Below are 13,044 nucleotides of genomic sequence, written 5' to 3'. Positions count from 1 at the left end.
TGGCTGCTGGCCTCATGTGCTGGGGGGCTGAGTGGGCCAAGCCCTGCACTGGTGGCTGAGACCACCATGGGGGTGCAGTGGGGTGGGGTGCCCTGGGTTGGCCCATAGGAGCTCCTGTAGGAGCTCTGAAAATGTGCAGGGGCTGGCTGCAGGGTCCCAGGCACCTCTTCCCAGGGGTCCCAGGGGTCCCAGGCCCTGGTGCTGGGAACTGTGGAGGGGAAGCTGGGCTTCGCTGGGCACTGTGCAGGTGCCAGCGGCGGGGACATGGTCCACTGGAGCTGATGAGATGTTCCTGACTGCCGTGCTCGCTGGGCAGGTGCTAGGCACTAGGAGAGTGAAAGGCAAAAGAAAGGGGTGGGGAGAGGAGATGGTATTTTTCACTGCAGCCCTGGGAACTCAGAAATGCCAGATTGGGGAAGATGGAGCTGCTGGGAGGGGTGTTTACAGTTGGGTTTTGTTGCCCTGAAATAGCTGGGAGCGGGTGGGCTGGATGATGGGAGTGAGGGGGATCCAGTGGCAGCAGTAAGGCTCTGGGAGGCCAAGGGGGCAGTGGGAAAGGCATCCCAAGCAGTGATAGAGTCGGGATGGACAGTGCCTGGCGGAGGCCAGGAGGGTCTGCTCATGGTTCCTGGTGGCAAAGGCTGGGGTTGAGGCTGTGCCATGCGGGAGCAACCAAGGGAGCAGGTGACCAAGCCCCCAGCATCTCCAACTGCCAGTGTCCCAGGAGCTCCCAGACAAAACCTGGCCCTTTGAGCCCAGGAGCTGTGCCTGCTGGCTCCCCTCCTGCCTGCCCATTCTGCCTTGAACCCAGGAGTTCCCAGCCCTCAGACATGGCTGTTCGCCCCTCCAAGGGGAGGCCCACAGCCACCCCAAGAGATTAGGCATCACTGCAGGTAGGGGTGACACTGGGCAGCACCGCCCCAGAGCCACCCTGCCTTCAGTCCCTCCTTTGGTCCAGGAGAGCCCTGCTGGGACATTCTCAAACCAACCTTTCTGTGCTTAAACAGCCATCATTAACCCTTCATGTGCCTGGCCTACAGCTCACCTTACAAATAGGCCCTGAGGTGAGAGTGTCCCATATGGTACGTGCTGGGCGGGAGCCTGGAGGGACCTGAACCTGTCCTTGAGTGGCCCTGTCTGGCATGCGGTGAACAGCACAGCTCTCCCAGCCTGCGTTACAGCATGCCTTTGCCCCTGCAGTGTCCCATCCCCCTAGCTAACGGGATTGCTCTCATACCCATAACCAGGCATCCGAAGCAGCCTGGGGGGCAGGAATGTGAGGCAGTGGGGCTGGGGAGATGAACTCATTGGGAAGGCTGGAGGGAAGGTGCCGGCACGTCTCCTTTGCAGTCTGGTCCTCCGTGCAGGCAAGGGCTGTGGGGACCATGACTGGTGCCTGGGGCAGGGAATCTTGTTACCCTTCCCCGCCCAAGACCTGGACCCTGCCTTGTCTGCCTGGAGGCATCAGCACCTGCTGCCCTCCAAGTGTTGTGCTCTGCCTGCAGGACCCCGATGACAACTCCCGCGTCTCCATCACTTTCTTCCGACTGTTCCGGGTGATGCGGCTGGTGAAGCTGCTGAGCCGGGGGGAAGGTGTCAGGACCCTTCTGTGGACCTTCATCAAATCCTTCCAGGTATGTGAGGAACAGTGCTCCCCTCCCAGACAAGCGCATGTTCTGGGCTGGCAGCAAGCTCTGATCCTCAGGCTAGCTGAGTCAGCAGTCTGTCCTCACCAGGCAGAGGAGGAAAGCTCCAGTGCCGGCAGGCTGATGGCCTCAGACTGGACCGGGGGCTTGTGCTGTGTAGGAGAACATTGCCTGTATGGGTGGGAAGATGTTGGGGGTCTCTCTGGCTGTCATCACCACGTGTCAGAGCTGGGCTGAGCAAGCAGGCAGGGCCTGCCCAGGCCCATCAGCCCTGGTCCCAGCAAGGCTGGGCTCTGCGCCAAGTGGGTAGCTCAAGGGCATACTGCAGAATCTCAGCACACAGCCGCTGAGCCTGGGCAGCTCCCTCAGCCCTGGGCATCCCTGGGTTGTGCTCAGCCTTCGTCCCAGCTGCAGAGACCCAGTGCTTCCTTGGGGGTTGGCATAAGCCTCCCATGCATGAGAACTGGAGAGTGGGGCTAGTGGGAGGGCGGTTAGAGGAACAGGCAGAAAGTAAGCTGTCCCCTCCCCACGTGGAGGCCTGGATGCTGGCCTCACGCAGTAGCTCCAGACCCAGCCTCCTGTCCCTGGATTGCCTTGATGCTGGGCTGGTGTCTCACACGAGCTATGGTCCTTTTGTCGCAGGCTCTGCCCTACGTAGCCCTGCTGATTGTGATGCTTTTTTTCATCTATGCTGTGATCGGCATGCAGGTGAGAGGCACAGGGGTGGGATTTGGTCTTGAACAAGACCCTGGTCTTGAACAGGCCCTGAGCCTGATAGCATCTGGGGAGATGGGACAGAGAGGGACTAGGTCCTCTGCCACGCACTCCCTGGGACTTTGCACATGATGGGACTATTTCACCCTGGTTTCCAAGGATGCTTACAGCCCCAGCAGCCTCCTCCCATCCCCAGGCTGCAGCTAGGGCAACGAAGGCACACAGCAAATAGCATTTTCGGAGTCAACAGCACAACCTAGACACACAGTCATCAGTGTTTGTGCCTGGTTCATAATTGTCTCCTTGGCCCAGATGAACAGTGTAGATAGGGGCATTTTCAGCATAGGCAGGAATGTCCAAGGAGCTCATGAGCCCCAGAGCACTCACACCCCGGTCTCAGTCTCTTTTGGGGACACCCAAAGCCAAGTAAACAAGAAGAAGAGGTGCTCAGGGACAGGGGTGCTCTGGAGGGTGGTCGGTGCCTGAAAAAGGGTGCTGGTGACCTGACAATGTGATTTGCAGATGTTTGGGAAGATTGCCATGGTGGACGGGACCCAGATCAACCGAAACAACAACTTCCAAACCTTTCCACAAGCTGTGTTGCTGCTCTTCAGGTCAGTCTTGTCTTGGTGAGCGAGCAGCTCCAGAAGGGAGCTGGGCTCAGAGTCGGCACAGGAGCCTACCAGCTTGGAGTGAGGGAGACCAGCATTTCTGTAGTTGATTTCTTTTTTGCCCTACAGAAAAATCTCTTGCAGCAGTGGAAGCATTTCAGGAGCGGCTGTCAGTTTGCCTGGTGTGGCTGAGCTGCAGGAGAGAGGGGCACTTTTGGGGTTCTGTTCTGAATGTTTCCTTCCCAGACTGGATTTTAATTTGTGAATTGTGAAGAAACTCAAGGGGAAGCAAGAGCTCAGCCCAAGGCTTTCCTTGACTCCAAACACTTCACTTTTTTGAGCTTTCAATAGCAGACTCCCCACAGCAGCACAGCAAGCCCAGGATCCTGACCGCTCCTTTCCCAGTGGCTCCCCATTCCCTTGTGTGCTGGGCTGGCCACAGCCCTCCGTACGTGCCCAGCTCACGTCCAGGACAGGCAGGGACCAGCAGTCATCCCCTCTCCCCAGGTGTGCGACTGGCGAGGCCTGGCAGGAGATCCTGCTGGACTGCAGCTATGGCAAGCTGTGTGACCCCGAGTCAGACTTTGCCGAGGGCGAGGAGTACACCTGCGGCACGGGGTTCGCCTACTTCTATTTCATCAGCTTCTACATGCTCTGCGCCTTCCTGGTATGCTGGCTCCCATGGGGCTCCCTTTGGCACCCCTGTCCTGGCCCTGGGCAGCCCCTAGTGTTGAGTTAGCCTTGCATCTCGTGGGGCTGAGCCCACAGCATCCTCTTCCTAGGGGCATCATCCCCCAGCCCATCTACCCAGCCATGCTGTAAACCTGGCACCGCACTCCTGTGAGGCCCAGGATCCCCCGTTAGTTCCTTCCCACAGCCCACATGTGCTGCCGTCCAGATGTGTCTGTGTTGGCTCTTGCAAGGGTGGAGAGGGAAGAGATGCCCTGTGCCTGCTCCAGCCTTTCACATGATCTCCTTGGGTGGGAGGCCCATCCCTGAGGTGACCCACAGCATCCCGTGGCTCCAGGGTAACCCAAGCCCCTTCTCCCCAACATGTCTGCCTGCGTTTTACCATGGCCCTGGCCGGGGCCTGCAGGCAGCACTGCCTTGGTCCATGCTGCCAGCTGCAAGGGCTGTCACTGTCCCTCTGCCCAGTGACTTGCTGAGTGCTTGGCCCTGACCTAACCTGCGTCCTTCACACTCGCTCCTCTGCCCTCAGATCATAAACCTCTTTGTGGCCGTCATCATGGACAACTTTGACTACCTTACACGTGACTGGTCCATCCTTGGGCCCCATCACCTGGACGAGTTCAAACGGATCTGGGCTGAGTATGACCCCGAGGCCAAGTGAGTGACAGGGGGTGAGTGGCACAGAGGGGATGGTCCATGGGGAGCCTGGGGTGGACTGCCCTGAGACACACATAGTAGTGTGAGCTGTGGCACTGTCTAAGAGTTAGATCCCAGCATCTCAGAGGTGGATGTGGACTTGCCAGCATATTCCAGGGCTGATACAAGCCATCAGAATGTTTGGGGACATAAGACTTCCAGCCTCCACTTTATCCAGTCCTGGTGATGCTGCCAACTCTTCCCATGCCACTGCACACCTTTATCTGCTGTCCGGTGCCATGGGGAGCAGCTGCTTTCCCCAAGAGAAGCATAGGGAAGTGTAGGGATTTTCCCACCTCAGAAGCACAGGGCAGGCTACAAGGATGAACCCACCCAGCCCCTGCTCGAACCACTGTGCCCCGTGTCTGCCACCACACTGCTGATGCAGTTTGTTGCCTCCGCAGGGGCAGAATCAAACACTTGGATGTAGTGACTCTGCTGAGACGTATCCAGCCTCCCCTGGGCTTCGGGAAGTTCTGCCCACACCGTGTAGCTTGTAAGGTAAGAGCCAAGAGGGTGGCAGGGTGTGTGGGCACAGGGGCACCTTCCCCATGCTGTCTCTGCATCCTCCTCGGGGAGGCTGAGGGTGACAATCCAGCCAGCTTCCCAGTGTCATGGTTTATATGCATGCTCTGACCTCTTGTGTTTAATGGAGAGGAGTATTCTGGGGGTAAGGAGAGATGCTGTTAACCTGCATGGAGCTGATGTGTTTCAGGCTCCTGAAGATAAGGACTTGCCTGTGTTCACCCCCACACCAAGGGGGATGGCACTGGTGAGCTGGTCTCTGCCCGACCTGGAGCCCTCAGTGCAGAGGGACTCCCAAGCCACACTGGGGTGCCCCCCATTTGCATCTGGTGCAGGAGGGCAATGCTGGGCCTGAGTACCTGGCCATGTCAGCTGGGCTGTAGAAGTTTGTTTCCAAGGGCTCATAGCACTGAGAGAGCTGGAAACACGGGCTCTGTAGGCATGAGTACACTTTTCCTGGCTTAGCTCATTCTGCACAAATCCACGGCCTGTGTGAGGCTCACGTGTAAACCACATGGGCAGGGGCTCAGGCACTGGTGTAAACCCTCGTGGGTCTTGGGCAAACTTGTTAGGAGGTTTGATCCCCAGATCCCTCACGGCAGCCTGGGGCACTTTTTGGAGGGTGGAGTACAACACAGAATGACTCCCATCTCCCTGAGAGCAACGCTGTGTCTCTTGCTGGCTGGTTGTTTAGTCTGGAGAAAAGGAGGCTCAGGGGAGACCTTATCGCTCATTAGAACTACCTGAAAGGAGGTTGTAGCAGGGTGGGTATCAGTCTCTTTTCCCAAGTAGCAAGTGATAGGACGAGAGGAAACGGCCTCAAGTTGTGCCAGGGGAGGTTTAGATTGGCTATTAGGAAAAATTTCTTCACTGAAAGGGTCATCAAGCACTGGAACAGGCTGCCCAGGGAAGCAGTTGAGTCACTATCCTTGGAGGTATTTAAAAGATATGTAGATGTGGTCCTTAGGGACATGGTTTAGTGGTGGACTTGGCAGTATTAGGTTTACAGTTGGACTTGATGATCATAAAGGTCTTTTCCAACCTAAGTGATTCTATGATTCTGTGATTTTCTCCCATGGCACCAGTGCCCCATAGGTTGGGTTATTTCTACAGATCTGACCTGGCTGTCCCCACAGCTTGGTCTGGTTTAGCTGGCTGGTTAGGATGAGTGATGTTGCTCCCCCTGGCCCACGTGCTTCCAAGCGGTGGTGCAGAGCCCCGTGGGCCTGGGCAGAGCAGGTAGAGCTGGGAGGGCTCCTTGGCCAGCAGCTCAGTGCCCCGAGCAGAGCCTCTCCCCAGCCAGTGTGGCTGCCCTCCGGCCAGGACAGGCTGTGTGTTTGCGGGGAGCTGCCAGCCTGCTCTGCCACCTGGGCTCACAGTTGCTGGTTTGCTGTGCAGCGTCTAGTGTGCATGAACATGCCCCTGAACAGCGACGGCACCGTCACCTTCAATGCAACCCTCTTTGCGCTGGTGAGGACAGCCCTCAAGATCAAGACAGAAGGTAAGCGATGCTCCTGTCTGCCTCTACAGCCTGATGGGGTGACCCACTCCTTGTGCTGCAGGGTGCTGGCGACGCACCGTTCCCCCACACTGTCCAGGGACCTCAGGGCACTTTTCTGTGGGGCTAGACCCTCTGGTGCAACCCTCAGCTTCATGCTATTAGTTCTCTCATTGGACCAGAGACCATGGGCACATGCATGGGGCTGCTCAGGCCAAGCCTGGAGGACATTATTAGTTGCAGGCACATGTGTTGCAGCCCTGAAGAGTGAACCAATGCCACCCCAGCTGTGTAACTTCAGCCTGAACAGCTCAGGAGCGGTTCTCACCCAGTTCCCATCCCTGCCACAATGCACAGCCACTGGCCTCCCTTCCCACACTGTTGAGTGTAGTCTGATCTCCCCCTGTCCCTGGCATAGCACCACCTGCTCCAGTTTTGTGTTTCCCCATGTATTTATAATCTCAAACTGGAATGGAAGGCGATGGATCCTCTTTGAATTTAGCTGTGCTGGGGAGGGGTTGCTTTCACCTCCTTCCTTGCCAGCTGCGTGGTTTGCGAAGCCCTGCCTTGGGAAGATGCCACACCAGCTTGTTTCCATGCCTGTGGGTTAGGCAGTATCACACGAGCAGCTCTGTAGCTGGGCTGGGGCAGCCAGCTCTGGCAGGAGGTGAGGCTGGGCAGTGGTGGACCACTGGGGCTGGCGTCTTCCAGCAGCATGGCATGGGTGCCTTCCCTCCAGCTGGGAAGTGCTGGCAGCCCTGGGAGGAGCACAGGAGATCTTGGAGCACGCATGGGGACAGATTGGGATTGCAGGCGAGCAGGAATGGTAAAGCTTGTGAGAACACGAAAGGGGAGGTCGAAATCTGTTGCTGATCACCAGAATAGAGATGGTGGCACTAATGCTCCACCAGAGCGCTAGGTGTGACTCACTCTATAGTTAAAGTCTTTTTGCTAAAATCAAAGCCTCATTCTTACAAAGCTCATTTTTGTTGGGTGGGGAGGCTGGAGAGGAGCTGTCACACCCTGGAGGAGTCTGGCCAGGTTTTCACATGCTTTGTCTTCACTCATGTTCAAGTTCCCATGGGAATGAACCGCTCTATCCTGTTTGCTTTTCTCACAGGTAACTTTGAGCAGGCCAACGAGGAGCTCAGAGCCATTATCAAAAAAATCTGGAAGCGAACGAGTATGAAGCTTTTGGACCAGGTCATCCCACCTATTGGAGGTATGTCACCTGGTGGTACTTCCCAGAGGGGCAGAGCTGAGACCTGCTCGGGGTCTCAGCTGCTCTGACAACTTGGGGCCTTGTGATAGGCAGTATCATCAGGTTGGTTTCCTCCCCTCCAGATGATGAGGTGACAGTGGGCAAATTCTATGCTACTTTCCTCATCCAAGAGCATTTCAGGAAGTTCATGAAGCGCCAGGAGGAGTATTATGGGTACCGGCCCAAGAAGAACCCTGTGGAGATCCAGGTTGGTAGCGTGTGGGTGGTGTTGGAGGGGTGACCCTTCCTGGGGGCAGGCAGGGTGTGGTGAGGAGCTCTGCAGGTCAGAGAAGAGGCTTCCTCCAGCTCAGGAAAGTCCAGGGTGACTTAGAGAGACAGAGCTGCAATGACGCATAGGGACGTCTGTACCTCAGGCTCTGGAAATGAGGTGGCCCCAGGTGAACCAGCACTGAACTGGCCATGAGCACTCCACCGCTGAGGGTGACCTTAGTCTCCAAGGTGTAGGTGACTCTGCAAGCAAAGGAGATTTTTGACTCTCTGCCCCGCTGACTTCAGCTGCAGAGAGGGCTCAGCAGGGTCTGATGCCTCGCCAAGCAGTTTTAAGACCTGGAAACCACCACCACAGACCAATGTATGGGCCGAGTGCTGCTCATCCAGGCCCTTATCCACCTACTCTTCTCCATTCCCAGGGCCTTCTCCCTTTCCTCACCTTAGCAGTGTTGTGGATAGTTCTGTGTGCCTGTTGCTCTCTGCATCATCTCTCATTATCTGGTGCAACATCAGGTGGAGAGGGATTGATGTGGCTGATCTTGAGCAGGACCACTGCAGTCAGAGAAGCCAGCACAGCAGCCCTGAAGGATGCTGTCAGGGTGGGATGGGAGATGATTTGTGTGCCTGGCCAGAGCAGCTGGGATGTCCCCAGCCTCTCCTGACCTTATAGGGAGGAAATCACTTGTAGAGAAAAAAGACCAGGCCTCAAAGGTGCAAGGCAAGGAAAAGAGCCAGGCCCCAGATCAGGTATCTCCAGATCAGGGACAAAGGCACAGCTACCCCTTGGGCATCACCAGCCAGACCCTTCGTCAGGCTGCCCTTAGCATACCCCTTTGTGGGACAGCATTAGCCCAGAAGCTGTTTCACCAAGCACAGAGCCAGCCAGTTGCAGGGCAACCCATGGCCTGTCCCTGGTAGGAGACCTGGCAGGGCAGCATGGCTTACCAGGTGAGCATGCTTCATCATGTTTCCCTCTCCAAAGCCCAAAGTGAGAGGGGTGGTGGGGCCAGGCCACATCCAGCCATGCCTTCTTGTCCCCACCAGGCTGGGCTGAGGAGCATTGAAGAAGAAGCTGCTCCTGAAATCCATCGGGCCATTTCTGGGGACCTGACTGCTGAGGAGGAGCTGGAAAGAGCAATGGTGGAGGCTGCCATGGAGGAAGGGATATACAGGGTGAGCGCAGCCCTCAGGGCACCCCAGGTGGTGGTGGTCCCACCCAGCCCCCATTTTGATGTGTTGGTGGTGGGTCAGCATGGCTACCAGCAGCTGGAGGACAGTCCACAGAGGTAAGCCTGACCATGAAAGACTGTAGTGTGGACTACAAGGATGGATCAGCACTTCTTTCCTCTCCCTGAGCATCAGGACATCCTGGTTGAGTCATCCTGGGCAACCTGCTCTCTGCCTCAGTTTCCCCTCTGTAAAAGGATCCTGCTCATATGCCTGGAAGGGGTGTGCTGAATGTTTACCCACAGGTTTGGAGGGCTCCATTCACACCTTCTGCCAGGCTAAGGCAGGACAGCTCAGGTGTCATCATCACCAGAGCAGGAACAGATTCACTTCCCACTCCCTAGGAGTCTTTGAGACAGCCTGGGCAGCTGCGGTGTTGCAGGGTTGCACCTCCTGTTGTGTCCAGAGGTGCCACCAGCTCAGGCTGTCCCACAGAGGTGGCAGGATTTGTCACGCACAGGGCTGGCTCTCCTCCCAGTGCTGCTGCATGACCATCACCCCTCAGTGCCTCAGTTTCCCCACCTGGGCAGTGAGGCTTTTGAAACCGTGCGGTCTGCGAGGCCCAAGCAGAGAGACGAGCAGAGAGACCACTGTTCCCACGGGCACCCCCACATGTCTCCTCCCATGGGAATGGCCCCAGAGCAGCCCAGAGCTCCATCCCCTGATGCCCTCCCTGTTGGTTGCAGAGGACGGGTGGCTTGTTTGGCCAGGTCGACAGCTTCCTGGAGCCCAGCAGCCCCCTGCAGCCCCACGTGGCCAGCCAGAGGCCCCTGCAGTTCACAGAGGTGGGCAGTGAGGACCTCGATTCCCCCGTCTTCCTCGATGATTTCCCCCAGGAAGGCAACACCAACATCAACAACGCCAACAGCAACAACTGGCTGGAGGGGTAAGGGCTGGTGAGCCTCATGTAGGCAGGCGAGGAGGGACAGAGCTGGGCTGTGCCCGGCAGCTCCCAGCAGGGCTGTGCTGGCGGCTGGCTGCCCATCGGTCTTGCCCAGGGGCTCTTCATGGATCAGTAAGGTCTGGAGAAGTGGCTGAGTTGCAGCAGCGAGGTCTCTGCAGACTGGGGGAGGAATCGAGCACTGGCTGTGGAAGTGGCTCCATGGACACAGGAGCTTTGTGCAGAAACTCAGCCCTTGGAGTGGGAGCCAGGGCCCAGGCAAGGGGACAGGGAGGGCAGACACACCTTGCTGGTCCCTGGACCCCAGTCTGGCACTCCCAGAAATGTCCCCAGAACATGCAGGGTAGCTCCAGGTCTGGTGTGTCGCTCCGCACGTCAGCATGTGTGACTCCCTACATGCCCTTCTTGTCCTTCTGATCGCTCCTTCATCTCGGTGCCGTGAGGATCGAGGTGTACAGCAGGGCTCCAGGGATCGCAGGAACGACCCTTCCCCCTTCCCCACCAATCTCTGAGTGCCAAGGCCCAGGTAGGGGCCACCAGCACCTGCCTGGGCACAGGGACAAGGGTTACTGATGTAAGAGGATTTACTTAATCCTACTTCTTGGGGTCTCCGCCCTGTTCATCCATCCCAGGTGCCCCTCCTGGTCTGCCCCCCACAGCTGCATTCCCCAGGGTGGAGAAGGTGGGGAGGGCTGCACCCCTGGGTGGAGCTGGTCTTGGCGCGTGCTCCCTGCTGAGGCTGACCCACCTGCCTGCCCTTGCCAGGATGGAGTACGAGGACGAGGTGCTGAGGAAGACGGTGCCAGCAGCACCCAGGCGTCCAGCACGGAGTGAGTCTCAGCATTGTTCCTCTTCTGGGGGATCTGGACCAGCCCAAGGGCCAGGGTAGGAGGAAGGGGCTGATGTTGGCAGGCAGGAGGAGACGCAGACCCCAACAACTTGGAGGTTAGCTGAGAGCCCCAAGCACAGCAGGACCTGTCTGGGGAGCTCCAGGAGACCTTCCTTCCACCTTCCCACCTTCCGGGGTGATGGAGCATGGAGCCAGTGCCTTGGGCTGGGGGAGGACTGGCCACCCCCAGGCAGCAGGGCCACAAGACCATGTTCATTTCCACGAACAGGGACTTCTTCCCAACCATGAGTGAGGAGCCAGCACAGGGCAGTGGGCAGGCACTGGGACTTCGGTGGGTCCTGAACGCCTAAACCCTTTGGTTCCCCCAGTCCAGTTAACTCGTTCCCAGCTCTGGGTGGCAGTGGTGTCCTTGCTCTTGTGCCCATCTGATGTCCCCACCTTTCCCTCTCCCAGAGCGCAACTACCCCTTACCCATGGAGAGCCTGCAACGGAGGCCAAGCAGGAGGCGAGGGGCCACCTCTGGGGGTCACCCATCATCAGGGCTGCGCCTTCTCCCGCAGGAGGTAAAGGGGGCAATGTATGTCCAGAGGCAGCAATGCGGGGGACATGCATGAACCTCCCTCCCCTCCTGGGAAAGGCTGTCACAGCCATGCTGGGGGGGAGCTGGTCTCTGGGGCTCCCCGCCATGAAGCTAGCTTTGCTGGAGCTTTCCTTTCTGATCAGCTCAGGGAAGGAGCCGGGCCCCCACCCCGCTGCTGCAGTGGGCACGGGTTGCTCATCCAAGCTGGGACAGCTCAAAGCAGCATCTCTCTGGCTTCCCGGCTGCCTCCAGAGCCAGGGCAGAAAAAAGGGGGTGCGTTAGGTTTGCTCCCACACTGCCTTGGCTGCCCTTGGCAGTGCCTCAGTGCCCACAGTGCCTCATCGCTTGGCAAGTGCCAGAGCAGGAGATAAGGGCTGGTTCCCAGCTCTCTCTGCCCACATGGCCCTGCTGGTCCCATTGCGGGTGGTGCCCTGGACCCAGGAGCTCCAGCAGGATGGGAGTGTGTGTCCAGGCTGGGGACAGTACCTGCAGCCCCGACATTAACATGGGAGAGATCTTCCATGGGCATTGCCCAAGCCCAGGCTGCAGCTCTTTTCTCCTCTCGCCCAGCTGCCCAGAGAGGATGGCACTGTGACGGGAACGGCGTCCAGCTCAGGGTACCAGCAGGGTGAAAGCGGTGACCCAAGCACATCCTCCACCCCGGCCATCACCTTTCTCATTCAGGAGGTAAGGCAGGGGCACAGCCTGGCAGAGGGAAAGACAGGGCTGCCAGGGATTGAAAGGGGCTGGCAGGGGTGCCATGCTAATGCCACGTTGGGAGGTTGGAGGGGAAAGCTTAGAGACGAGGGTGAGCAGCAGGTATGTGCCAGCACAGAGGGCAGCAGGGAAAAGGAGGCGAGGGTGGGCTGCTTGCAGCCAGGGACACTTCTACAGACTGAGCACGCATTGGGCTGTGACCCCATCCTCTGCTGCAGGCTCTGATCTCCGGGGGCCTTGCAGCTCTGGCCCGTGACCCATCCTTCGTAGCAGTGACCAGGGACGAGATGGCGGCCAGCAACCAGCTGGAGATGGATGAAGTGGAGAAAGCAGCCGTGGAGCTGCTAAAGGGAAGAGAAACCCTGCAGGGTACAAAAACTGGCTCTGCCCCCCAGGACACCTTGGCCGCATCACCAGCCAGCTCCCCAGGGCTCAGTGCAGCCCCCTCCCAAAAGACCACTGCTGCCACTCGCCTGTGAGCCACCTGCCGATGCAGCCCAGCGGGCACAGTCCCTTCAGGAGCTTGCAGGGTGTTAGTGGAGCAATGCCGCACTGCTCCCCCTCTCTGCCTGGGGTCCCGGTGGGCTCTGTCCAGCTGCAGGAGGATTTTTGGGCCGGGTCTCCAGGGTGCAGGACAGGACAATGCTGTGCCAGCAGGGTCTTGCAAGAGCTGGACAGGTCATTAAAGTGTTCCTGCTGTGTGACTCCGTGGATCCCCCTGTCCCCTCCTTCCTCTGCCCCCTTGCCCACAGAGACTGTGTCCACGGCTGCCTAGCCCAGCCTGGGGAGGAGGCTGCAAATGCGAGACCACATTTAACCAGAGCTGGCAGTGATGTGGCAGCCTCCAGTCCCCATGCTGAGGGAGGTCTGTCCCTGCTCCCAAGTGCTCATGCCTCA

The 13,044-nt window shown here is 58.2% G+C and overlaps 1 protein-coding gene across 2 annotated transcripts in view; it reads left to right on the top strand.

Annotated features, from left to right (window-relative positions):
• CACNA1S (calcium voltage-gated channel subunit alpha1 S) overlaps positions 1-12,844 on the top strand; it is a 49,241-nt gene extending 36,397 nt beyond the window's left edge. The window contains exons 30-44 of one of the 2 annotated variants that reach the window (XM_050911592.1): positions 1,506-1,634; positions 2,289-2,354; positions 2,883-2,974; positions 3,479-3,638; positions 4,191-4,318; positions 4,762-4,858; positions 6,281-6,383; positions 7,501-7,602; positions 7,725-7,849; positions 8,917-9,045; positions 9,786-9,985; positions 10,766-10,830; positions 11,304-11,413; positions 12,013-12,117; positions 12,366-12,844. In XM_050911592.1, the coding sequence (XP_050767549.1) occupies positions 1,506-1,634; positions 2,289-2,354; positions 2,883-2,974; positions 3,479-3,638; positions 4,191-4,318; positions 4,762-4,858; positions 6,281-6,383; positions 7,501-7,602; positions 7,725-7,849; positions 8,917-9,045; positions 9,786-9,985; positions 10,766-10,830; positions 11,304-11,413; positions 12,013-12,117; positions 12,366-12,626 (1,872 nt within the window). In that variant the 3' untranslated portion in view covers positions 12,627-12,844. Of the gene's footprint in view, positions 1-1,505; positions 1,635-2,288; positions 2,355-2,882; positions 2,975-3,478; positions 3,639-4,190; positions 4,319-4,761; positions 4,859-6,280; positions 6,384-7,500; positions 7,603-7,724; positions 7,850-8,916; positions 9,046-9,785; positions 9,986-10,765; positions 10,831-11,303; positions 11,414-12,000; positions 12,118-12,365 lie in introns of both variants that reach the window. The other variant, XM_050911591.1, reaches the window with a different exon arrangement.
• Positions 12,845-13,044: the final 200 nt, after the last annotated feature.

The sequence above is a fragment of the Gymnogyps californianus genome, chromosome 27 (genome assembly GCF_018139145.2).
Source record: "Gymnogyps californianus isolate 813 chromosome 27, ASM1813914v2, whole genome shotgun sequence".
NCBI classification, from domain to species: domain Eukaryota; kingdom Metazoa; phylum Chordata; class Aves; order Accipitriformes; family Cathartidae; genus Gymnogyps; species Gymnogyps californianus.
The sequence above is the reverse complement of the archived record's forward strand: the minus strand, read 5'-3'. Positions and strand labels throughout refer to the sequence as shown.